Source organism: Plectropomus leopardus, chromosome 11, assembly GCF_008729295.1.
Source record: "Plectropomus leopardus isolate mb chromosome 11, YSFRI_Pleo_2.0, whole genome shotgun sequence".
Taxonomy (NCBI): Eukaryota; Metazoa; Chordata; class Actinopteri; order Perciformes; family Serranidae; genus Plectropomus; species Plectropomus leopardus.
The window spans coordinates 32,930,257-32,957,919 of NC_056473.1; the positions used below are offsets into that span (position 1 = coordinate 32,930,257).

Below are 27,663 nucleotides of genomic sequence, written 5' to 3' on the forward strand. Positions count from 1 at the left end.
ATCAGACATTTCCCAGCAACTTTTTAATTAAAAAAAAAAAAAAAATAAAATCAAGTGAAAAATTAAATAAAAAATTAATAAATATAAATAGCTCCCTGAAGTTTTACAAAGTAAAAGATCCTCTCATGCTGACACTTTCTTTGCACTTTTTAATAAATTTTATTGACGATCGTTAAAATAAAATGCCGATACAGATAGTCAGCGAAATGCCAAATATCGGCCCCGATAACCTGCCAGGCTGATAGTCTGTCGACCCCTGCTGTTAACAGACATGCAGGAACGCGGCTACAGCTTCAGACAGATTTACTAACCTTCAGTGAAATATATTCAACTTCACTTTATGTCGTAGCTCCCTTCAGTGTACAGTTTTGGACATTTTGGGTCCTGCTTTAGGAGCTACTCTTTATATTCGGGCGGGAAAACTGACGGAGAACGCTCTCGTTGATGCCAGGCTGAGGTTTTTCTGTTTCGGTGTCCCTGATGATTTTCTCTCAGGATGTTCTCCTGATTTCACAATGTTAAAAACAAACAACAAAAAAAACACTAAAAATGAATGAAGCTCTACATGTTAATATGTACATTTCCAATGTGAATGTTTTGGAAAATATCTGATATTTTTGCTAGCAGCAGTGATAATGTCGACTAGTGAAAGGGAACATTTTTACAGTCCCTAAATGATAAATTCCCCGTGTGTGTGTTGGAGGGTCACACCGCTTTGAAGGAATAGCAATTAAAACAATTTATAAAAAAAAAGTCCACTTGAGACTTTCTGTATGAACAGCTTTTATCCCTCCGCAATTTGAAAATGCTGCTTGTGTGGAATGAATGTAGAGACAAAACTGGCGTGTTGTTCTCCCCATATATTTATCAGAGTTTGTATATAAAATATGTAAAACCATAACTCGTCTGCTTCACTAATGGTCTGATGAAGGGGGTTTCACAAAGACGTGCACCTTGTTTCTGCCCGGATGTGTCTTACAGAAAGCGTCCATCAGAGGGCAGAAGATTCAACAGTTTGTTGTGAATTTAATACAACTGAAGATTATTTTTTAAAAATATTAAGCTGCTGGGTTTTGGAGGAGAATTTATGGATGATAATCTATTTGTAAAATGTCCCAAAAATATTTTCAGGCTGTCTTTAAGAAACCTGGAGTGACATTACTGTTATTGTGCTGCTTTTGAACCTCGAGCAAATTGGGTCGATTTTTAAAAATTTTTTTTTTACAAAAACATGGAAAAAAGGTAATGCGCAACTTGATAAATATTTCACAAATTGCAAGAAATTCATTGATTTTGGAAATTGTTTTAAAAAGCTTAAATGTGTCTCAGGAAAAAAAAGAAGAAATCTATGGGAAAACTACTTTTATAATTCTCATAATTTTTCGTTTTTTCATTTTTCATTTTCTTTTTTTATTCAAACTAATTTTCAAGTAAATTTGTAATATTTTCCTAATTTTGGGGTCATTTCTGCTGGCGTTGCTCATTGCCTTCTTCCTATGTTTTTGAAAGCTTTGCTCGGGTTTTAAAGGGTTAAACGCTGTTGTGTCACACAGTCCAGACAACAAAGATTCAGATTACCGTCATACAAAAACGAGAGAAGCTGTAAATCCTGACATCCAACAACTTTGTTGGCATTTTTTTGTTTGAATTTAAATTACCAAAATGATATTGATTATTCATCAATGTTTTTTTAGTTAATTAATTGACAAATTGTTTCAGCAATAACTTTAACTGAACTGCCAGTTTAACCTCTGGGACTCAAAAACTAATTTCAGAGGCAATACATGTTCACAATTCATTGCATTAAACATTTGTAGTTTATTTAACGGACAAAATATCGCCTGAATTTTACCATTGTGACATTTCAACAGCTTTTTAGTTAAGAATTAAATAGCATAGATTTAATAATTATTTTAACTAAATTTAATTAACAAAATTAGCTTAACTGAATAAAACTGATTAAATTAGTTCAACAAAATTACTCTGAAAATATTCTGGTATTTTCAGGAATTGTCACGTATGTGCTATAGAAACATCTACAGAGAAAGCAAAACATTTGAATAGTTGAAGTTGAACTCATAAGCTGTTGAAACGTCACAAAAATGCTCTTAAAATGTTATCTGTAGGTGGACTAACCAAAATGTTTCCACCCTGTCAGAAACTTGAGAATAGACAATAATAAATTTGTACTTTTTCCAAAAAAAAAAAAAGGTTTTCCCACTGACTTTCACAAATGTAATCAAAGCAATTAGGTCAGTTTATTTCTGGAGGAAAAACATCTTTTTTTTGTGGATTTCTTTACAAGATCCAAAGGTTTTTCAAAGAGACAATCAGTGTGTTTGTGTCATCCTCGCCGCTTTGGTTCAACTTAAATTTTGGACTTTTTACAGCTTGAACCGTTGATTCAGTGAGAAGCCAAAGTAGCAGTTTGACTTTGTGAAACCCCCTCAGTGCTGCCTGGATGGGTCAAAGTTTCCCCAAAGAGGGACGATGAGATATAAGAAACAGCCTGTGCACGTGCCGAGCTGTTGGTGTGAAGTGGGAGCTGAAAAAAGGATCAACCAGTGGAGCTCCCAGTTCAGCCTCCGAAGGTCAAACTGGGTCAGACTGTAAAGCTCACAGTTCCCACCGTCTCTGAACACAGCACGAGCCCTGATCAGATGCTCGTGATTTGTTGTACATTCCAACCGACGACAGTCTGACGCTCTGCAGCCCGGGGATCTGTCCGACAGCTGCCGGCTCCGCGGATATTTATTTGTTTTGTATTGTACAAAAAGAGTTTATTTTCATTAAAATTGCTGAAGGAATTGTGATTGAACTTGGAGTTCATGGTGTGTTTTTTTTTTGTGAATAATATAGATTTTAATTTTTAATGCACCTTACGTTTGGAAGAAATCTCAAAGTGCTACAAGAAAAAAAATATAGGATAAGAAAAATAGACAAAAACATCCAAAATAAAAGCATATTTTAAAGTTATTAAAAAAATAAGAGCATAAAAGCAAGTAGAGCAACCAGCAAGAAGTCACTAAAAAGTCATAAGTTGTGCTACATTATTGAGTTCCCTAATAACACATTCATATATTGAAATGAATGTGTGAATATGGGAAAATTAACCACAGCCTCGACTCATTTTTCCAAAAAGTAACTTTGGTTTGATAATTATATATATTATATATATTGTTATATTGCTGCAAATTTAACCTGATGGAAAATAAAATTTAACAAATAAAAAACCTTGAGCGACATCACTTTTCTTGTGCTGTCCGCTGATGGTCATCCTAAGTATTTAACCCCTCGAAACCTGAGCAAATTGGTGCGATTGCCTTCATAAACGGGAAAAAGCAATGAGGCAATGAGCAACTTGGTAAAACATGTTCCATGAATTGCACGAAATTAGTCGATTTAGATAACTATTTTGAAAAGGTTCTTGAGTCATGGCCAAAACAATGTTGTATGAGGTCATCGTGACCTTGACCTTTGAGCTTCAACCATTATAATCAGTTCAGTCTTGAAACCAAGTGGACGTTTGTGCCAAATTTGAGGAAACTCCCTTAAGGCGTTGTTTACAAAAATGAGAGATGGTTAAAAAACAACAACAATGCAGTCTTGACAAAATATATGCCATATACAGCAACATAGCCAAAATAATAATTAAAAAAAAGAATGTGAAATAAAATGTGCCAAACAGCCTTTAAAAGTTTTTTTAATATAGAAAAATTTTAAATAATCCTAACTAATAATTTTCTTTTTTTTCTACAATATTATTACCTTGCCTAAGGCTTTCTTATTCTTTTCTTGTGTATTTCCAAAAAATAAACATTCAGAGAGCCCCTGTATTTTGCCCCCCCTGTTTTCATGAAATGGTTCAGTCCCGCCTCCAACGCTCGCGCAGCCCGGTTCATGCTAACAGAAGATCGGTAAAGTTTAGCCTGTTAGCCCCGAAATGAAGAAGCGGGAGCACCAAAAACTAAATCATCGACAGAACAGAGAAAGGAGTCACCTAAAAAAAGTCACCTAATTCTTCACACAGAAAGGTGGGTCACCATGAGTGCTGGAAATTTACCTGTTCAGTCTACAAGCTAAATAAGCTAAATAAGCTAATGTTTGCTCCCCAAACATTAGCTAACATCTTCACACGAAATTCTGTTTCTGTTTTACTCCTTTTTTTATAAACTTTGGGGGACTTTTGCTGCATTTCACGCGCTCTTTATTCTTAGGTGTTTTTTAATAATAATTTTAATTTTTTAAAAATAATTTTAAAATAATAATTTATGGCATAAATGTGGGGCAGTGTTGTGTGTTTTTCTTTAATCAGCTCCAACAATAAGTCTATGAATAAAACCCATTTAAACTACAATTTTTGATCCCAGACATCAAAGCATAAAAACATGCATTGTATTATTTCTGTCATTATGGACCTTTGTCTCGGAATTTGTAATTTTTACTATTTTCCACCTGACAACCTTATTTTTCAACCTTACTTGGCATATGGAGATAAAACACGCTATTTCCACCAGGTGGCACAATTGATGTTGCTGGAAATAATTGACATATCCGAGCCTGTGATTTTTGTGTTGTTGTTTTTTTTTCATCTAAAAATATAGTGGCGTCATGAAACCTGAGCAGTTTGCTTTGATTTTTTTCAAATACATGGGAGGAAGGCAGTAAGCAACTCAACACATGGCCCAAAAATTACCAAGATATTAGTAAACAGTTGAAATAAGCAAAAAAGTGAAAAAAAACAAAAACAAACTGGAAAATCACCCTAAAAGTGCACAAAATATTAATTTTTTTTTTTTTTTACTTAGTCAGTGTGGTCTAAGTACAGAGGGATGCCGTATGCTGTAAAGCCCTTTAAGGCAAATTGTGATTTGTAATAATGGGCTTTATAAATAAAATTGCATTGACCTGACAACATTTTCCCTATTTTTTTTGATAATTTACTAATCATTCTCCCCCTCTTTTAAAACTAATTTTAGGGTAATTTTCTTTATCACCTTTTACAAATTTCTTGCAATTTCTCTCGCCAAGTTGTTCATGACCTTTTTCCCCCTATGTTTTTGAAAGAAATCAAACAAATGTATCAAGTTTCAAAGGGTTAAATGGCTTGTAAAAGGCGTGTTATCACAGCACAAGGAAACCGATGTCGAGCCGAGTTAATCCTAACTGACTGGGTTACACACACTCGCACACACACAACGCAGACACACTCACAGTGTTTATTAGCCTTAACTCACTGAAAACACCAGATAAACTGATGATGTCATGCCTTGCTCTGATTGGTTGGCCCTGACTTCCTCCTCCCCTTCTCTCTTCTCCTCTCTGCTCCTCCGTCTCTCCTCCTCCCTGCTTTCTCCTCTCTTGTCAATCCCATCTCTACTCAACACCGCCCGACCTCTCTCCCTCTCTTCCCTCCTCTCTCTGTCTGTCTCCCTCTCCTCTCCTCTCTGCTCCACTCTGCTCCTGCCAGGAAGATGATGGTGATGATGATGATGCGACTCCGCGGCCAGCCAATGATGTGGCGAGTAGGGAGTGGAGGGGGCGTGCTCAGAGGCTGGATCTGATCGATGCTGACGAGACCGAGGAGGAAGAAGGGGAAGAGAGGGAGGTAGAGGAGGGTGGGGGAGGCCTTGTCGGAGCTGAGGAGCGTCTACGCTGGCTTAATAAAAAAGGGGAGAAGAGGAGGAGGAGGAGGAAGAGGAGGAGGAGGGAGGGAGGAAGCTGTCGCCTGTCAAGAGGGGGATCAACCTGCGCTGTCATGGATAAATATCGACCAAAGAGACCGACCACCTTGGCTCTGTTCCCACAGCTGCCACAAGCCGGCACCCAGGTAGGGAAGCTGGGAGGGTCCGCTGTTTTTGTTAGAGTGTGCGTGTGTGTGTGTACGTGTGTGTGTGTGTGTGTGAATGAATGAGGCAGCAGCAGCATCAAGCTGAATAGATGTGTGTGTGTGTTTGTGTGTGTGTTTCCAGGGAGGATGCTGTCTTCAGAATGAGACAGCAGTAGTTGTGTATCTGTTTGTGTATGGTGTCGTGTGTGTGTGTGTGTGCGCGCACGCGCGCGCGTGTGTTTGTGTGTGTGTGTGCGCGCGTGTGCTGGCAGTGGGTCAGCTCTAAAAAATGGTTCAGCTGTAGCTCTATGTCGCTGTGTTTGAGTAAACAGGCTCCTGTTTTGCATATCTGTGGCGATGGCGAGACTATATTTAGAAAATCATTATTCATAAGTCAATATATCAGGTAACAGGCCCACAGCAGGTGAGCACTTCGGGGTTGTGACTTGCCCAAGGACACTTTGACAGGGCACACTGGCTGCCGTGAGGATTGACCCTGATATTGCTGCTCGAACACGAGCTTCCAAGCTGCTCTGCCATCTTGTGAAATCTATACAAGTGTATCTCAAATGGGTCAGCTGTACAGTAGCAGTATCTTCTAGCACAGTAAGAGGAGGTTGTTACAAAGTCAAAAGAGGATTATTTCTACAAAAACACGTCTAGCTGGTGGTGAAGTGGCCGGCCTTTGCTCCTCGGGCAGTGTTCAGTAATGAGGGATCTCTGGAGAGAGCCAGCAGTCGTGAGTAGCACTCACTCACTCTGCTTGTATATCCCTTTAAGTGAGTTGCATCCTGTTTACTGTGTCAGATCAGAGCAGGCGGTTCAGCCTGACCTGGGTTTCCCTTCAGCATCAACATCCAGAGGAGGATCCTTAATTCCATCATCAGATAAAATCACTGACTGCCTTTGACTGTTAAGGCCCATATAAAAATGCAATAGAAATATCATATAGATACTCAACTTATGGCCTACAGGCCAAATATGGGCCCCCAACCATTTTCTAAGTCACAAAGAAAATCAAGTGATTCACAGTGGGAATTGTTTTTGTACTTTTAGTGTACATAAGATGCCAGAGTGCATAAAATGGAGACAAAATAGAGCTTGTTAATAAAAAAAGTGCCAGTGGAGGATCCCCTGCACCCCCCGACAGGTCTTATCTAAGCCCCTAATGTCCTAAATTCCTAGAAACGTTCTAAAATTGAAGAAACTTCCTAAAATCCTAGAAATGTCCTTAAATCCTCCAATTGTCATAAAATCCTAGAAACATCCTGAAATCCTAGAAATGTCCCCAAATCCTAGAAATATCCTAAAATCCTCAAAATGTCACAAAATCCTAGAAAATCCTCAAAATTTCATAAAATCCTTGAATTGTCACAAAATCCTAGAAACATCCCAAAATCCTAGAAGCATCCTAAAAACCCTTAAATCCTCAAAATGTCCTGAAATCCTAAAAACATTCTAAAATCCTTGAAATTTCCCTAAATCTTAGAAATGTACTCCAATCCTAAAAATGTCCTAATATCCTAGAAACATGTATGCGGCTGCTGCGACTGGCCCCTGGTCTCTTGTCATTTTGCAAAATTGGCCCCCAAGCAAAGCAAGTTAAGTATCCCTGATACAGGTTTTAGCTATCGCTAATATTCTTGTACTGAAACATTAATTTTCACCAAAAATAGACACTGACATTGATTAGTAGTTTATCCTGAACAGAAGCAGATAATGTCCAAATATAATGTTTTCTACTGTAAGGTGTACGTTACGTAATGTTACTCATGGTAATGAAAAAACAAACAATCAAATGTTTACTGGAAGCAGTTCATGAACAGCCAGTGTGATATTGATCGTGTCATCACTCCACAGCACGTTGCATCTATTAATCAAACCGGCTGTATGGTGGTGAGTGATTGGCTGCTGTAATCTGTGTCCTCACCAGTCCGTCCTGTTGGCCAGCTGGACTCACGACAGGAGCTGGATTAGACTAACAACACTCACTACCACTTAACATAGTATACGACTGTAAGCCCTGACTCTGTGTGTGTGTGTGTGTGTGTGTGTGTAGTCAATTAATCAGCTAATAGTGAGTTCTAAAATTAGTGTGTGTGTGAGGGAGGAGACTTCGAGCTGTTGAGTGTGCTGTGTGTTGTTTTGATGTTGAACACACGTGTTATTAAGACGTACAGTGTGTGCAAACAGTCCCACCAGCATTAATAACAAATCAACGTCTCTCAGCAGGCTAGCCGTTAGAAATTATGGACAGGGGGACAACATTTTCCAAATTAGGCCTCTCATCCACACCCACTCCAGCACCACCATCACCCATCCACTGTCAGCTCTAAAATTAATGCGGGCAGTTTCAAATAAGCTCTTGGCCATCGGCCTGGCAGTGACAGAGATGGAGTCTTTGACATTTAATCTTATCCCGTTAATATTCGCAGGACAGGTCGCCAGATTATCAGAGCGCCGACATCACTTTTGGGCCGTTACGAAGTCCCCTCTTTACGACTCCATTGCATTTTCACACAGAGCCAACGATGGCAGCAACATGTCGCTTCACTGTGTGATTTTTAATCATTTCCAGCATCGGGGGATGTTTTTAGGATTTTAGGACATTTTGTGGATTTTAGGATGTTTTCTAGAATTTCAGGATGTTTAGGATGTTTTTTTTTTTTTTTTTTTTTTTTAGAATTTTTGGACATTTCTCAGATTTTAGAACTTTTTTAGGATTTAAGGAAATTTCTTAAATTTTAGGTCATTTTTTGGATGTTAGTACAATTCTAGGATTTTGGGACGTTTCAAGGATTTTAGGACTTCTTTTAGGAGTTTAGAATTTTTATATGATTTTAGGACATTTGTTGAGTTTTAGGACATTTTTAGGATTTTGGGACGTTTGGTGGATTTTGGGCACATTTCTGGGATTGAGGACATTTCTAGGATTTAAGGATGTTTCTTGGATTTTAGGACGTTTCTAGGATTTTAGGACATTTCTAAGACATTATGGGCTTAGCTAGGCCTTCTGTTAGGGGTGTGGGGGATCCTCCCTGGCACTTTTTTAATAAACAAGCTCTATTTTGATGCTAATTTATGCACTGAGGCACCATATGTATAACAAAATCAAAAAACATTTCCCAATGTGAATCAATTTATTTTTTTGTGAATTAGAAATTTGTTGGAGGGCCACCTGGCACCCTATCGGGGGCCAGATTTTGCCTGCGGGCTGTAAGTTGAGCATCACAGCTGTTAGTAAATTGTCGCTGATCACATTTAAGTGACCTTTATTATTGATTAAACAAACATGAAATGTCAATTTGTGAGATAATTCACCATCTTTAGTCTTGTCAAAGTTATCTCTTATCTCCATGTGGTAAAGCAGCTGTACAAAGCAGGCACGTTTCCGCGGCGGTGCATTAATGTGCTGAAATCTGAGATATGAACGTTGACACTGACTTTGCTTTGCTGTGGAAAATTCCAACCCTGTGGACACACAATGAGCAGACACGGTGAAAAAGAGAATGTGAATTTGACGTGCATTACAGTGCAGCGTGATGCTTTTTGACACATGCCCTTTCCCTCATCCCTCCAGTGTGCATGTTGGATTTTGAGGCATGTGGTGAGGATGAGGATGAGGAAGAGGAGGCTGCTCCAGCTGATGGAGCACACGGCTGAGGCCCGGGAAGGGAACCACTTTGAAATAAGTAATCTAATAATAAATAAAGCAGCATTCTGTAGCCTGCGGGCGACCGGCTGCCTCCACAGTCTTTACTGCTGTTAACAGAGCGAGAGAGGAGGCCGTTGATTCAGCATCACAGGCAGCCACATTGATCTGTTATGTCTGTCTACCAGTCATTTTAAATTCACTTTGAGGTGGAGTCTGGTTTCTGAACAGGGCTTAATGCAGATTTGTATATGTTAGAGTTAAACCTTTTTTTTTTCAACCTGTTAGCCGAAAAGAATCCTTCTTTTTGTTTTGATAACTAGGCGATGACTTTAAGACCTGTGAAAGGTTGTTTGTGCAGTGTACACTGTAAACTGCAGTTGTTTTTGTCAGTGTAACCCCACTGCCCCGTCAGATAAATGCTGCATTCATGTGATGTTTGAAGGTCGTATTTTCTGAGTTGGAAAACGTTCTTCAGATTTTGTTGTGTTCTTGTGCTTCGAGGTCATTAAGTTGAAAGAGCATGGAAGCTACAAAGAAGATGGGTTTTAATGCTAACAGCATTTAATTTGCGAAATAACTTTTTCTCGAATGAAATATGAGACGTAGCCGATAGAATGTCGATAGAACGCATTCCAGCCATGTTTTGACAGAAAACGCGAACAGCCAATGATAATAAGAAGAGCGTCACGGCGAACCAAATGCAGTGCTCGATTTTGTCTCTAGAACAGCTGAGTGTTTGACAGCCACAGCGTTTCATTATCGCGGATCAAACAGCTGATGGTCTAACAGCAGCGCAGTGAGACAGACAAACAGAGCGCAGCTTCTCCTGAAAGCACCAAAGTGTCTGAAACAGCCAAATTTGCAGAGGTGGAAAGTGACTTCTTTAGACTTCTACAAACTACTTTGTGTTAGTTTCAGCTTTAATCAGACTTTGGATGAATTATTTAGAAACACAACAAGGACGCATCGCTCCGTGTCTCATCCAGCCGCTGTGCTCTTATTATTATCACCAGGGGCAGATGTAATGTTTTTGGGGGCCTGGGGCCACAAGCACATGAACTTATTTTCAGCCTTTCTCTAACTGGGAATGTTGGCAGGCTGTTGGCAGCTATAGGAGAAGTAGGCCGACTCAAAAGTTTTTAATTCTTAAGTAAAATGATTAATAGCACAGAATTTTGACAGAAGTTGAAGTCAGAGTCTTGCAGTCAGGAGAGGTTGGCCTGTTATCAGATGGAGCTTCTAATTTTTATATAATGCTGGAAAGTTTAATAAATAATAATAAATTATATGTTTATTACACTCCAACACACCATGGCTAAGTAAAACTGTGTCAATGAACTATGAAGACAAAAAACAAACCACAAAAAAAGAGCAAAAAGCAAAATAATCGTTCATTAGTCATAATTGACGTATAATGTTCAATTAATCGTGATATATTTAAGGTATGAGGTTCAGACCTTTGCTGGTAGGACATTTTAGTAACTTTACCTCTGTGAATTATAGTAGAATAGGTCCATCAGTTGGTGATGCCTGTTCTACAGTATATTTGTCATGTTCAGTGTCTGACAGAAAATAAATATTTAAACCAAAATTAACCGTATGACATCATCATATCTCAGTTAGAAGTAAAAGGGAACCTGAACATCGTTCAGTAGCAGATGCCATAGTGTGTGAAATATACAAATGTAATGGATGTGTGGTTTGCAGAAAAATATATTAAGAACATTTTTTCTGCCAAATGTGCTGTTTTACCTCTGGCTTTTTGTGTTTCCTCTTCCTCCACTTTCTCTACACTTGAGAACTCTCTCTTATCTCGTTCTTACTTTTAACAGCTTCTTATCATCATGCTTCATTATCCTCTTTCTCTCTGTCTCAGTTTAATTAAATTCAGAAGTCATTCATACTGCGTTGTCGGCCTGAAATGGTGATTCCTTATAGTGCGAAAGCACGAGGCAATAAAATGAACTTCAATCACAACCGAACAGCAGTGAATTAACAACAGATTACTTATCCATAGCGTGACTGCTCGTATTCCTCAGTGTGTGACGACAAGCCATCAAAGCTATATTTGCACACTATAATTCTCAAAATATACAACCAAACTGTGGACTTAACTGTCCAATAGTAATCAATACTGGAACCTGGAAACCTGGAACAACATCAGTTTTTTTGTGCTGCGTTCAGACACTTTTCACATGCAAACTGGTTTGATTTCTTTTGAAAACATGCCTAAAAATGCACTGAAAAAAACAATGAGATGTCTCACAAATTGCACGAAATTAAGAAAACATGACAAGAAAATGATCTGAATTTAAAAAAAAAGGATAAAGAGAGAGAAATAATTAGTCTTTACTACTTATGAAACAAAATAGGAAAAATTGTCCAGAAAACCACTATAATACTAACAACTACTACAATAACGATACTATGACTACTACTACTACTACTACTTTTAATACTATTATTAATAATAATTATTATTAAGTATTTTATGTATATATTAAGTAATTTTGTACTTTTTTTTATTAACCTTTTTTTAAAACCTTTCTTATCTTTTTTTGCTAAATTTCAGGTAATTTTCTTGTAACTCATAACTTGTAACTTCTCTGCATGTCTTAGAAAGAAATCATGCAAATTTTCTGAGTTTCAAATACAAATGTATAAAAACAGTCACTCTAATGGAAATGTACTTTAGATGTAGTTGTACCAAAGCAAATACGTTTTTTTTTTTTTTTTTTTTTACACTTACGTACGTAGGAAATGACCCACAGTTTAATTCAATACAACACTACCATTAACTCTAAAATGGTCAAATCAAGGTTCAATCAATGCCTCTAAATGCAAAAACTACTACTGCCTAAAAAGGTGTATGCTGTGCTCCGAGTGAGACCTGTCTGATCTTCTGATGACATGAGACTTTTGGGATGAACATTTGTTTTATGGGTCAGTGGAGGTTTGGAAACAGCTTTGCAGGAAGTAGTTGTAGCTGGTTAATTAACCAACAGGCCATTATATTTCCCTTCAGACTCCTCCAACTGCATTCTTACAGTGTCACAGTCATTTCCTAACATCAGAAAATAATAAATGGCTTCATGACTGTTGTTATTGATAAAACTGGCTCATTAGATTTCTGTCTGGACATTGAAATGAAAATGTAGCGTTCCCGTGTGAAGGACGGCGTCATCAGAGAGGAAAGTGCTTAACAGTGAGAGACGCACTCAGGTTCTTTTCCTCTCTCTGACACACACACACACACACACACACACGCACGCACACTGTGCAACCATAGTAACAGAATGGGGTCTGCAATAGGGAAAGCAGATGCATGATGGGATGTCAGTAAGTGAGTCAGCGTTCTGCGTGGTTACCGTGACGTTGAAGCTGCACTGTCACACACTTCCTGGTAGATGGTCAATCCTCTTACTGGCATAGATAGATGGATAGATAGATAGATAGATAGATCACACTGTAGAGCTGGTGCGGAGTCTCCTCTTTGCGCCTCCATTTTTACAGAGAACCAAATGTCAGCAACATCCTACTGCTCCATGGTGACTTTAGAAAGCATGCTGGCATCGCAGAATCAAAAGAGGGATGATGAGTATGACATGTAACACAAGAGAAGGCGTGTTTCCATTAACCCTCAACTTGCAAGTTGTGAATTTAAAATAAGCCTAATGGAAACACGTGAGTTAAGAAAAAACTCATTTATCGCAAAAAAAGGTTTTACACTTACATGAGGTGGTATTTCAGGTGATGCAAAAAAGCCATATTTCACAAAACTACAATGGAAACACTTTTTTGGCTTTCTAGGTCACATGATGCTATGGTTATGAGCTTGTCAGTAGAAACTGGCTCCTTCATGATGCAGCAGGAGCTACAAGAGCTGTTACTGCATCACATAACTCTGAGAAAGTTGAGCGGATCATCCGGAAGTTTTGAATCCACAATTTCTCTGTGAAATCGTGGACTATCACCTCCCAGAAATCCCTCATATGGGGGCTCATCTTTCCATTATCGCTAGCATAACACACCTACGTCCCTTTGGATTTGAGATAATGACAGCTAGTGCGGTGGCTGCAACAGAAATAAACCTGCTAATGTTTTGAACATCCATCACCATGTTTCTTAGAGTGTTATCACCAGAGGAGAAGTCGAATAACATCACTCAGTGGAAACGCAATCATCTCGCAATTGTGCATCAACATCTGGAAAATATCACTCAACTTTTTGCACAAATCTGTAGTCTCTAGTTCTATTAGTCTCTGCTTTTTGTCACTGTAGAAAGTCTGAATTATTCTGGAGGAACCTCATTTACCCTGCAGGAGCTGAGGGGAGGCGGCAGATCCCTGCTCCTCCGTGTGCAACGGTTTTGCTATTGATAATCCTCTCAGTTAGATACAGTAAGCAGACAGGGCTTTATGGTTTAACACCTCAGGTTGTGTGTGCGTGTGCGTGTGTGTGTGTGTGAGTGTGAGTGAGATAACTCAATAATGTGGTTTTTGCTCTTACACTACTGCTTTGTTTCATTAACTCTCTCCAGGACTCCATAAACAATAACTCTTTAGGCAAGAAAGACAGCTGGAAGGACTCCCGCTCCTCCTCCCCACATATTACAGGTATGAACATGAAATAAGTATGAAAAAACATAAACCATTATTTTTATATATATATATATATATATATATATATATATATATATATATATATATATATATATATATATATATATATACACATATATAATTGCTAATTTGTTGATCAGGGCCAGGCTTTTTTTAAGAGGAAGATGAAAGAGGAGGAAGGAGAAAATGGAAAAAAGGAAGCTGAATAGGACAAAAACAGGCATGTCCGTCAGCAGAATTAACCGGATCATAATTATTTAAAACACACAAATTATGTAGTCCCTAAAGTCTCAGGACAAATTTGACTCGCTAATCTATCCATTGAAAAGGCTGTTGCATCTGAGATGACTTACACAGGTTTACTGCTGAGTGCGCTGCCAAGAAAGAAATGAAAGTGACAGGATTTTATTCAGCACTGCTGCCAAACAAAAATGTGCCAATGTGACAGTCAGAAAACTTTCGAAGGGTTTTTTTTTTTTTTGTCCTTTGGCTTTAAGTGAAAGGATTTAATTAGCCGACAGAACAGATTATAAATTGTGTAAAAATAAAGAAAGGGGTACCCATGAATAAAATGTAACCCTGATAAATTTCTTTATTTAAAAAATAGATTTTTATTGATTTTTTTAAAAAAACTTAACAACACAGTGCTCTCCACATTTTCAAAGACATCTCAGATTAAAAACAAATTGACAAACAATAAAATAAAATTTGTATATAAAATAAAATAAATAAATAAATAATTATAATAATAATTAATAAATAATTTTAAAAAATGACAATAATAAAAAAGAGAAAATAAAGGGAAAAAACACTATCTATACAAGTTACTTTTCAGATTTTAATCATTAATGCAACATAAATATAATCAACATATTTTGACATGAAAATTAAACGTTTAAGGAATAGCTCAGATTTTTTAAAGTGGAGTTAAATACCATACTTATCCATAATCAGTGTATTACATAAAGTAGATATCATTCGGCTGTGTAATATACTGTCTCTGGATAAGTACTCCATATGACCACACTCGAAGAAATTTGAACTATCCCTTTAAGCTACTCAGCAGTGTATAAAGTATTAAAAATTAGGCCCACCTTTACCAGCTGCAACAGTGATGTCCACGCATGACAGCACAAGAGGCGCAACAGATCCTCAAGAATTCGGCAAAAATGTTCTTGAATTTTTTTAAATGAACCATGTGATTGTTCCAATAGTCATTTATTCAGGACAAGCTGCTTACTTACTTTGATAATCCCTCTGTATACATCTGGTTGCCTAACACATAATCTGATACTTTGTTTTTTTTTTGTGTGTGTGTGTGTGTGTGTGTGTGTGTGTGTGTGTGTGTGTGTGTGTATTAAGGGGATCTCACACCACCGGATGTCAAACCCAAAGCGGAGGACAAAGTTCGTCACAACACGCGCCGCCCGGCCCCCAAACCCCCCACAGCCAATGGAGTAAACGGCAGAGGCAACACTCAGGCCGCCGCCGCAGACACACGCGCCCGACTTCGGGAAAGACAGGTTACCGGAGTCACACACACACAGTCCTCCAGCTCACCGAGGACTCAAAGGAGAGCAGGAAGAGGAGCGACAGCGATGAGAGAGAGGAGCCTGGGGGACGTCAAAGGGAAGGATGGAGGGACGGCGGGGAAGGAGGATAGAAGAGGAGGACGACTGTGTGAGGAGTCCAAGGGGAAGGACAAAGAGAGAAACGGACATCAGAGGCCAGCAAACGGACTGAAAAGCCGAGGGGCTGATGGGAAAGGAAAAGCAGGTGGTAAAGGGGTCAACAGAGGAAAACCAAATAACATACTGTCGAACCAGGAAGTTTATCTGACAGCCAACGTGGTTCCACGCACGCCGGTAGCTCCGAGAAACCAGAACAAGACCGAAGACCAAGGTAACGAACCACCTGTAGAGCGCAGGGTGGTGGCTGCTGCAACTTTTATTTTTCCAAAGGGAGGGTAGTCTTAGATCTAACACTGTATTTATTTTATTTTATTTTATTTTATTTTATTTTGTGTTATTATTTTATTTAACCTTTATTTTAATAGGTTAGTCCTATTGAGATTCAGAATCTTTTTTCAAGAGACACACAGGGAGACAAAATCCCATTAAAACATGGACATACTATATAATCTGCTTCTAAGTTTTTCATTTTAGATAAAACATTTCATGACACCAGTTTCTTGAGTTTAAAGTCATTCTGCAACAGAGTCCAGGCTGAGGATGCAGAATACCTTTTTTCCTAATCCTGTCTGTGTAATTAAAAAAAAGAGATCCAAAAAAGTTACACCATAAACACAGCACTCACCTGTACAGTGGTTTAAGTGTTTTTTGCTCTGAAGGTGACAGTAATCCTCTTAATCCAACAACAATGAAACAACAGTCATAAGTAGCAAAATGGCAGTTTGTAAAAAAACAAGCAAAAAGAAAACATACATGGTAACCTCATTAATGACTTAACATTATCGCTAATTTGATCTCTGATCTCAGAGCACCCAACATATTCACTTTAATCTGCATCATAAGAAAACCATTGTGTGGTGTTGACACAAGTGGAAACAAAATGAACTTTGTCACAACATCAGACTGTGAAAACGCTTTTTGTGTGATCACACTGCTGCAATTATGCATTTTTCCAGTTGTCAAATATCTTGTTGTGATCCCATTGTTTCTGGCATTATATCGTCACTTCGATGTGATAGAAGTGAACGCATTTCAAATTAGATGGACCACAAACATTATCCCTGCACGACCTCACCTGTGACTTTTCATTAACTAACTGTCATTCAGCGTTTGGAGAATTTTTCTCCTGCGTTATGTTTATTCCATTTTTTCCTCCACTGAAGAAACTCTTAAGCCTCTTAAAAGTCCTGCTTTTTGTTCCTAAAAGTTTTTCACCTTAGGAGCTACGATGCTTTGTGAATACGTTTTATCTTTATGAAGATCTAGTCTTACCTTAACTTTAGGGGAAAATTCTTTGAAAATGCCAAAATTCTAAGAAATTTCCAAGAATTTTGTCACACGGAGCAAATATTAGTACTAAAGAGCTTTGTGAACAAGGCCTCTGAGTAGTACGGGGAAATTTCTGGTTGTAATTTGCTAAACAGTAGGCCTACAAGTTTGTTCTTTTACATACATGTATCATGCTACACCATGACTTTTTTAGGGACGGCACATCAAATCTAATCAAATCTATTAAGAAGTTCTAAATATGTAAAACGTGGAGTCGTTTTTGAATACCTTTATTCCCAAACAAGCAGTTTGGGAAGAAAATCACTTTTCTACTCCTTATATCTGACGTCTTCTCATATTTTGTATTTTCAGGCCAAAACCATGACAGGACCCAGGACAACCCCCCTATCCTCTCTCGATCCAGCAGCGAGGGGGGGTCAAACAGGATGTCCCTCAGCTCAGACACAGAGGGGCCCCCACCAGGGCCCCTGCATCCCTCTCTCTCCCACCGAACCAACCCTGACATCAGCGAAGAAGAGGGGGAGGGAGATCCAACTCCCTGTGTGAACGTCCAAAATGGTCTGACCCAATGCCTTGATAGTAATAAACAAGCAGAGATGGACTGTACCAAGTCAGATGTGGATACAGAGGGGGGAAAAGTTGACAACAACGCCAAGGTGAATGGCAGCGACTCTGTCACTCAGGGAGACTGTGCGGCTGCTCAGACGGTACCAAAGAGTGAGGCTACAGCGGGGTTGAATTATGACTCTGTTAAATACACTCTGGTGGTGGATGAACACGCTCAGTTGGAGCTGGTCAGCCTCAAGGACTGCTTTCACGGTTACAACGAGCACAATGAAGACAGCGATGCAGAGACGGTCTACCAGTCAGCCAATGAGGAGGAAGACCCAGAGTATGAGGAGGAGAGGAAGAGGAAAGAAGACGCAAAGAAGCAAGGTAGCGATGCGGATTCATTTAAACATGGCTGAGCTCAACTCTGCCAAAATGCAGTACTATGATTCAACAGTGGCTGAAGTCTAAAAGCAGGATAGCTTGTTTGATGTTTTCCTTTTCCAAAATCCTACCAGTAGTGGGGCTAAAACTTTGTCCCAGGTATGGTCTCACAGCAGTAACCTCAAATCATGGCCTGTGGCTCAAATCTGGCCTCCAGTAGGGTGCTGGGTGGCCCCCCAAACATTTTCTAATTCACAATAAAAATAAAGTGATTCACACCAGGAATTATTTTTGTACTTTTGGTATACATAAGGTGCCAGAGTCCATTAAACAAGGATCCCCTGCACCCCCCGAGGTCCAAGTTGAGCCCCTAATGTCCTAAAATCCTAGAAATGTCAGACAATCGTAGACATGTCCAGAAATCCTAGAAATGCCCTAAAATTTGAGAAACATCTTAAAATCCAAGAAACATCCTAAAATCCCTGAAATGTCCTAAAATCCTAGAAACATAAAAAGGGCTGCTGCGACTGGCCCCTGGCCTCCTGTCCTTTTGCAAAAGTGGCCCCTAAGCAAAACAAGTTGAGTATCCCTGCTGTATATCCATTATATATGTTACATATAAGTAGGTGGAAAAAAGGCTGACTATTTTGCATTTCAAAACAGTTTTGAAGTCCATATGAACGAGGGACAGCAAATCTTACCAGACTGTCTTGATTGGGAATCAAACGACTTTTTGTGTTGACCGATGTTGGCTGATCTGCAGTCAGTTTCCATCCATTTAACAGCGCTGAAGTTACACACTCACACACTCCAAAATAGGGCTTTGGTGGCTGTGGCGAGGCAGTTCCCCTCTAACATCAGTCTGATTAGATGCACCTGTATTCTCAGCTCGTAGGTGGCAGCAATTTTGAGACTTTTTAGGGACCTGGATATGCTGAAATATTCAAACACAATAGGCGAAAATAATACATCTATGCTGCATGCAAAAAAGTGCATGTTTTAGGTACTAACAGAACCCATTTTCATTCAGATATCTCGAGGTCAGAGGTCAAGGGACCCCACTGTCTGATTGATCTGTTTGCATAGTCTTGAGTCTTGTTTCTTGGTGCTAGTCATTCAACTTTTCCTTGTTTTTTGCCCCAAGACAAGAGGAAAGAGGAAGAAAAGAGAAGAAAGGAGGAGGATGAGATGAGGAAGAGGAGGGAAGAGGATTTGAAGAGGAGGAGGGAGGAGGAGGTGAAGAGGAGGAGGGAAGTTGTGGCGAGGATCTGCAAGCAGTCCAAGGTAACGTCAACTACAACTTCAGAGGAAGACGAGTCCAACGGAGAAAGGGCCGCAGCTTCGAGGACCAAGAAGTTTCTCAACTTGTTTCCCAATAACAGCAGTCATTACAGCGCCACTGGTTTGTATTTTCTCCCAACATTAAGCTAAACTCAAAAATAATTTGTAAATTCATATTCATGCTCCTGCGAATTCTGGTCCTGTGAAGATAAATAATTAAAGTTGCTTTAGTGCAGGGATACTCAACTTGCTTTGCTTAGGGGCCACTTTTGCAAAATGACAGGAGGCCAGCGGTCAGTCGCTGCAGACACATACATGTTTCTGATATTTTAACATGTTTCTAGGATTTTAGGACATTAGGGGGTTAGCCAAGACCTCTGTCAGGGGGTGCGCTTTTTTTGATAAACAAGCTCTATTTTGATGCTGTTTTGTGCACTTATGTATACTAAAAGTACAAAAATAATTCCTGGTGTGAATCACTTTATTGTGAATTATAAAATATTTGTGCGGCCACATTCGGGCTGTGGGCCGTAAGTTGAGGATCACCGCTTTATTTCTTCATATATCAAGAAATGCATGTTACAGTCCTGGCAGGACTGATGTATAGGTTGGAGATTTACTTTATATATCACCTCTGTGTGTATCTTTGCTAAATTAAGCTTCTGTTCTCACTTTCAAAATATTATTGGACCAAATGGATCAAATATTAAAAACGAGGGCCCAGTTGCATCACTTTGCAGACCCAGAAGTTGTAATTCTGTGGTTTGGCCTCTTCAAATATTGTCTTAAATCCAAGCCTGTTTCCTATGGTGTTTACTCTATGTGTGGCTTGCAGTCCATTCATTCACAGGTCCCCAGGGCGGAGGGTTGGGAGTAGTGGTGTGCACTAATGTCAGATATTTTTTCATGCTGCTTATACAGCCAAGACTTACCAGAGTATTCTTTCTATTAATTTAAAAATCCTTCATATTGGGGCTCTAAGATTTCTTTTCAGTCGTTATGGTGGTGGCCATCCGGGCTCTCCATTCCTCAGTTACTGTCAGTTGAAACTGCATCACTTGGTGATACAACACAAAATACAAACTTTAAGTTTGTGATTTTAAGTGTAACATCAGTGCTGTTTTGTTCAGGTGCTGGATCTTTTGGGATGTTCTCCTGTGTTTTGGATGGAGTGGAGAGACAACAGAGCCACAGAGCTGCCTACAGGTCAAAACATATGAATATACACAAAGTATGTGGCATTTCCAGGTAAACACGTTGGACTGAAATCTGTATGATTCTTATGCCCGTTTTTAGGTTTGTTCCTCGTCATGCAGACGAGCTGTACCTGGAGACAGACGACCCCGTGTTAATGCTGAACCAGTCTGAGGACCTGTGGTGTCAGGGTTACAACATGAGGACCGGAGCTACCGGCATCTTTCCTGCCTTCTATGCTGTCAAGGTGGCCAGAGATATTAACCAAGGTATGTTGCAAAAAAAAAACTGGAACATAAAAACAGCATCATCAACATTTCATAGTCTAAGATGTTTCTTTGTTTTCCTTTCCTCTCGCAGTCCAGAAAGACGGCTGGGTGGAGCAGTTCCAGGTGCGATTCCTGGGTTCGGTTCAGGTGCCTATTCACAAAGGCAACGACATGCTTTGTGCTGCAATGCAGAAGGTACACAGTTCAACTAACACGTCCTCATCCTCTTCACATACTGCATACTACTTCTGTGCCTACATATTACCTTACTTATCATGTGTTTTTGTTGCCTAAACATAACCGTGTGCAGCATAATCCCACCATGTGCATTTGTTGACATCCTGTAACATCAACAGCAGATGCAGAAGGAAACCTACAGCGTATTGATGGTCTATACTTTTAGTAGACAAGGTGCCAGAGTGCAAAAAACAACAGCAAAATACAACTTGTTTATCAAAAAAAGTGCTAGTGGAGGATTCTTAGCACCTCCCGACAGAGGTCCTAGCAAAGCCTCTGTTATCCTAAAATCTGAGAAATGTCCTAAAACCCAAGAAATGTCCTAAAATCACAGGAACATGTATGGGACTGCTGGCCCCTGGCCTCCTGACATTTAAAAAGTGGCCTAAGCAAAGCGAGTTTAGTATCTCTGGTCTGTAGAATACAAGTAGACAGGTGGACTGAGGTGGGTCAATATGAAAATTTTCAGGGTGAAATGTCTTTTATCTCCAGCTACACCTGTTTCTTTGGAGTGGAAGCAGAAATCTCAAAGCCAAGACAAATAAAACTAGAGTTATGTGAGATTTGTTTGACCTGACCCTTTAACTGGCTCCAGTCCAGTGTGTTACACAAGTGCAGAGCTGTACCTGTTGCAGCTTTAATCACAGTGTTTCCTCCAAATCCCTCACTGAGTCCAAATCCTTATTAAGTCCATTACAGCACACTTTAGCTCCAGGCTTAGTTTGTAAAGACACATGTTCTCTCCTTTCACCTCATGTTTTACGTGTTGTTTTTACTTTGCAGCAGGTTACCTCACTTCGTGAAAAAAAAACAAACATATTAATTAAAACGGTGCTGACTCCTGTGGTGAGAGTACAGTAGCTTGTTACTGGAAGACAAGTAGGGGTTCTTAAAAGGTGAATAATTAATCTTGCTAAGTTGTAAAGCCTGCAAATAACTGCAAACTTCACGTGTATGGTGTCAATAAAAAGACCAAAACACTGTGGTATAAAAGATCCAGGCACTTGGGATGGTTTGAAAGGCATTAAAAGCATTTATTCATAGGGAATAAAGGGACACCAGAAGCGCCTCTCTCTTTTTCACATGTATGGTATCAATATTGGTGGTAAAAATTGCAGTCTTAGTTGTAATGAGATTAGTCGCCGCAAAATCAAAAACTTAAACTTGATTTCGACATAAGCACATGGTGGGATTTCGCTGCACATAGTTATGTTTAGGCAACAAAAGAACATGACAGCCAACGCCGGGATGCCATAAAGGCCCGTGTTCGGTTAGGTGTATGCAAAAAAACCCATCACATTCAGACGGGAGCTGAACACCGGACTCCCACATGAAAGTCCGGGGTTTGTTGGATCCATCCACCACCCAAACTTTGTGTTCCTTATAAAGAGCGACTAAAACAAACCACAATTTTCTTTTTTAAAATTATTATTTCTAAAACGGTGCTAAAACTTGTGTACGTACAGAGATAGTTTTGTTTTAAAATTCAATTTTGGAATGAAAAATGTGTTGGTGCGAGTGTGGCCTAAGACTTGCCAAACACTACAGACCAGTCTGAAATATTTTTGTCAAAGGTTTGTTTCTGACTGATTTTCTAATGATTTGTGTTAACAGGTGGCGTGTAACAGGCGGTTAGCAGGTCAGCCTCCTTCGCCCTGTGTGGTGGAGGTCAGTGTGAAAGGTGTGAAGATCAGCGTCCAAGACCAGTGTCAATCTGCTCATCGGGTACGTGCACTTCTGTATCCACACATCTGTTTGCCCTCCGTCCTTCTTGTGTCACACTTCCTCAAATCCAGCTGATAGAAAACCTGCAGCCGGTAGCCTAAATGTAATGTTTGGAATAAGAGACTTTGCTGTAATTTTTTTTAGTGCTGTGTTGTGGCAGTCAAATGTAAAACAAGCTAATCAAAAATCTGAGCAAATTGGCTTAAATTTCTTCCAAAAACATGGAAAAAAGGCAATGAGCAACTTGGTAAAATAATGCAACAAATTAGTAGATTTAGAAAATTTTTAGAAAATGCTAAGGAAAATGTTTTTTTAATACCCTTTCCAAGTGTTTTTATTTATTTATTTATTTATTTATTATCTCATTATCCGGTAATTTTCTTGTACTTTTCATACTAATTTCTTGGGTTTCTTTTGTTGTTGATCATTGCCTTCTTCATATGTATTTGAAAGAAATTAAGCCAATTGGCTCAGGTTTCATATACTATATACTAGATTTCAATTATTAAAACCGTGTTTCTGTCTCTGTCAGGGGGACCAGTGTTTCCATTTCTTCCAGCTGAAGAACATCTCATTCTGTGGCTGTCATCCAAAACACAGCAAGTGAGTCGGACTACTTAAGGGATTATTTGATCTAATAAATTCCCAGACTTTCGTGAGAAATGTTCATATTAAAGTGTTCTTATTCTGTTAAGAGCCGTTGAATTTAATGACAAACTGAAGCTCAGAAATTTAAAGAGAAGGTTCGCGCAAAATATATATTAAAAATAAAATTTCTTCTTTACTGTAGCACTGTTTATCAGTCTACATTGTTTTTGTTTGAGTAGCTGAGCGTTGAAGATATTGACTGTAAAGATGTCTGTCTCCTCTCCAAGGTAATGGATGGTACTTGGATGTCGAGTTTGGCTTAATTTTTTTTAGGTGCGATTAAATCGTGATCTGGCCACGGCTGTGTTTATCAGGACTGATTCATGTGACTTTTGTTATTACTCATTAACAGATGTGACTTGAAATGTAGTGAGGTATAAAACTTGTGATAAAAAAAGAGCTGAAGTAAAAGAAAAATTACTCAAAGTAGTACATCTACAAAAAACGTTGTTACAGCTGCATCAACATGTTCACAACAAGGTCTGTGGATTAATTTAAGTTAATTAATTTATTAATTTAATTTAAGTAACCAGATCATAACTTCTGGGAAAAGGACGTTGTTGAGTATTTCAAATATGTTTTTTTGGCAACCAACGACCTGACTGACATCTAGCTAAATAACATCGGAGGGAAGGCAGACATCTCTGTGGTGTGGTGATTTCTCCAAAACTCAGGAACTGACACCAGAACAGTCCAGACTGATAGACAGCACTACAGATAAGAGGAAGAATATGTCCCTTTAGGCTTAGCGCTGTGTTTACTACAGCAGGTTTGTCCCGACAAATATGTGTAAATAAACCTGTAAGCTGAATGATGCGGATTTTTGCCCTGCAGGTATTTTGGGCTCATCACCAAACATCCTGACCAACAGCGCTTTGCCTGTCATGTGATGATGTCAGAGACAACATTACATCCTCTGGCAGAGTCTGTGGGGTAAGACCTTTAGTGTTGTTTTCAATCCTCTATTTTATTCTGTTGTGTGTTTTATATACGTTTTCTGACTTTTACTGTTGAATATCTGGACCTGTGGAGGAAATTAAGTAATTACTGAAGTACAACTAAAGCTACCTGAGCTTTTTTATGAAACATATTTTAGCGTCACAGCAGCATGATTTCACCTGATCATACTTTTGGGAAGACTTTACTAAGTGTCTTTATAAAAACTCATTTAAGTTGCCTTCATCAGTTAGTCTGTTTTTGTTTTCACTTGCTCGGTTTATTATTAAGATTATTAGGTTTTCTTGGTTTTTGGGTCTCAGTTTTCTGTGTTTTTCTCCTCCTGTGTTCCTGTGCTGCCTCTCCCTCGTTTACCATCGTCACAGCTGTCCTGCATCAGCTCGTTAGTCCTTCTCTGCTCCTCAGTTTCTCTCTATCAGCTCTCTGCCTGTTTCTCTGCCTCATCACCTTATTCTCCTCACCTGAGCTTCTCTGCTCTTTTTCTCCACCTGCACTTCATCCCCTCATCAGTCGAGTTTGTATTTAAGTCCTGGTTTTCACTTCAGTCTTTGCTGGATCCTTGATTTGACTTTCTGATTTTTCTGTTTGTTGGGATGCTATTTACATCAGTAACCACAAGCAAATATTATTATGCTTCTAGCAACATAAAACTTTGCACATCCTTTGTAGATACTCAGACTTTGGCTCATTAAAACCAGAGTGGTAGGTGATAAGACAACTAATGCCTACCATACAGTAAAAAGCTCTTGATTTTATTTTTAAAAAGACCAAAGTCTGACTTCCTCTCACATCCAAAGACAGTGTGAGTTTTTAGTCACACGCAAGACTTTGCCAAGACTGAGGATGTTGCAGGGTTACTATTTTGTAAGACTATAAATACTATTTCCCATTGTTCTCCTGGTAGCAAACATTACACCAAACTCCCTTTAAGAAATACTTCATATTAATGATTCTTTATTTTTCTGCAAGAACACAACTCAAACAAAAAAAACTCTCCTTTAAAAATCTGCAATTAGTGTAAGGCCGGCATAAACAGATATTTGCTATCGTCTATCATCTGCTTCTTAATGGCAGTTGAACTCATTTCACGGTCCGCAGGCTAAATTGGACCCCCAGGAATATACCTGACGGTATCCCCAAACAATTTTCTAATTCACAATAAAAATTCACACTGGGAATTGTGTTGTACTTTTAGTAACATAAGGTGCAAAAGTGCATAAAACAGCATCAAAATAGAGCTTGTTTATCAAAGAAAATGCTGATGTAGGATCCCCCGCAACCCTGACAGAGATCCTAGCTAAGCCCCTAATGTCCTAAAATCCTAGAAACATTCTGAAATCCTTGAAACGTCCCAAAATCCAAGAAATGTCCTAAAATCCTACAAACGTCTTCAAACTGAGAAATGTTCTAAAATCCTAAAAACGTTCTAAAATCCAATAAATGTCTTAAAAACATATGTGAGGCTGCCAGGACTGGCTCTTGGCCCCCTGTCATTTTTCAAAAGTGACCCCCAAGCAAAGCAAGTTGAGTGTCCCTGTCTTATGGTCTGTGTTGTCCTGTAATTTCCTAACTGTCCTCTCTGGTGTCCCTCAGGAGGGCCTTCCGGCAGTATTACAAGGAGCACATTGGCTACTCCTGTCCCACTGAAGACATCTTCATTGAATAACCCCTCTCTCCCCGTCCACTCTATGTACTGAAGACTCACTATGTGCATGTAAGCCTGGTCTTACACAGCAAACTGGACCACTGATTTATCTTTGTCAGAGTTCTTGCATGGTGGATTTCTTTTCTTACCTGCATCCAGTGATACAGCGAGCTTTTCCTTCCTTTAGCCATGTCACAATATAAATACCTCTATGGATGAATAGGATCACATGAGATGTTCCATACACTGGGGACATCATAAAACTACCCAAATTCCAATGCAGATATCGGATATTTATACACTTTATGGGCTAAAATCACTTGCATTAAACTACAAATAGATATTGGATGTAAGACCATATAGACAGCCTTCAGGACTATGGAGTTAATTTAAAGACAGAATGTTTATATCAGTAATTTGTGAACATGCAGCTACTGTAGAAACAAATTATTATTCATCAGTGACAGATTTGGTAATTAATCAAAAGGAAATTTTGATATTAAAACCCCCTTTCTCTCTGTACAAAAAACCCTACAAGCACTCGCTACCATCTGGCTGTTTAATGCAATGACAATGTGTACGATCGGCATTCACAGCAGGATCCAGTGACTCTGCAGTACTCACAGCTATTTATCGGCCCCAACTCCGATCGGCATTGCTGGGAACGCAACACTCGGCCTGTCTCCACCTAAGTGGCACTCAAACATCGATCTAAATTAGTCTACACTGAGTTTGAAAGTAAGATGAGTAATAAGCAAGAGATACAAAATGGAAAGTAACCATTATAAATTTTTCACAGATCTTTATCCGTGGTGCTTTCTACTGTTAAGCTGTTCTCCTGCCCGTCTGTGACATCAAATGGTCCCCAAAAAAAAAAAAAAACAACCCATACACGTGCACAGAAAGCTTTATTTATCTGCTGCAGAGTGGTGTACACAGCTCTGCTCTACTTGCAATGGGAAAGCAGTCTGTAGCCTATATTCAGCTGGTTTAACTGTGTTTAAAAAACCCACATGCACACGCTAATTTTGGTGGCGACAGGGCTACTATTTGACCTGTCTAAGGCCACATTTAGATGAGAACGGCCCCACCAAAAAGGGAAATGATTTTTTTTTTTTTAAATCTAAATTCATATGATACCGTTAGAACGATCCTCGTGTACATGGATCTGCAAAAACAACCGGAAACGCAGTAGTGTGCATACCAGGCCTGTAGTTGACAGTGTAACTTTGTAATGACACACCACAGAGGAACACCACGTGCGTGAGCGAAATGCGGCCATGACATCATCATTCTCACAGGATCCGTGCGCTGCCAGTTTACATGGCGACAGAAGAGGTCACGTTTTCAAAAGATTACACTCTGGAACCTGGTTTGAAACGTTTTCCTGCCCCCAAAGTGCCATTGTATATAAAAGGCCAAACAGCAACAAAAGTTTAACATTTCATGCAAGAACCGTTGCTGTGTAAACAGCCCCTTAATATTTGAGTAGGAGTGCAGCAGAGAAAAGCATCTCCCTTATTTATCATTCATCCTTTTGACCAAAATGAAATATTAAGTATGCTCAGCCATGTCACTGGTCAAAAGAAGTGTGTTGGGTAAACTAGCAGCTTCTGTATGTTAAAGTAAACAAACAAGAATTTGAATTACAAATATTTTCATGAGAAATTCCAGCTTGAACTTGAA

At 39.1% G+C, this 27,663-nt stretch overlaps 1 protein-coding gene across 1 annotated transcript; it reads left to right on the top strand.

Annotated features, from left to right (window-relative positions):
* Window positions 1-5,699: 5,699 nt before the first annotated feature.
* On the top strand, window positions 5,700-27,092 carry LOC121950447 (C-Jun-amino-terminal kinase-interacting protein 1-like). The gene is made up of 12 exons (XM_042496445.1): window positions 5,700-5,830; window positions 14,026-14,101; window positions 15,470-16,009; window positions 17,440-18,024; window positions 19,166-19,423; window positions 20,433-20,508; window positions 20,599-20,765; window positions 20,857-20,960; window positions 22,617-22,727; window positions 23,260-23,330; window positions 24,210-24,308; window positions 25,926-27,092. Exons 1-12 carry the CDS (start codon window positions 5,759-5,761, stop codon window positions 25,996-25,998), a joined length of 2,232 nt encoding a protein of 743 aa, XP_042352379.1. The 5' UTR covers window positions 5,700-5,758; the 3' UTR covers window positions 25,999-27,092.
* The last annotated feature ends 571 nt before the right edge of the window (window positions 27,093-27,663 follow it).

What these genes read in the sequence shown, in the direction of transcription:
- LOC121950447 (XM_042496445.1), top strand. Translation starts at nt 5,759, where the DNA reads ATGGATAAATATCGACCAAAGAGACCGACCACCTTGGCTCTGTTCCCA. An exon ending in AGAAGACGCAAAGAAGCAAG is followed by an intron (nt 18,025 to 19,165) that starts GTAGCGATGCGG and finishes TTTTGCCCCAAG; the next exon opens with ACAAGAGGAAAGAGGAAGAA. An exon ending in AGTGTCAATCTGCTCATCGG is followed by an intron (nt 22,728 to 23,259) that starts GTACGTGCACTT and finishes TGTCTCTGTCAG; the next exon opens with GGGGACCAGTGTTTCCATTT.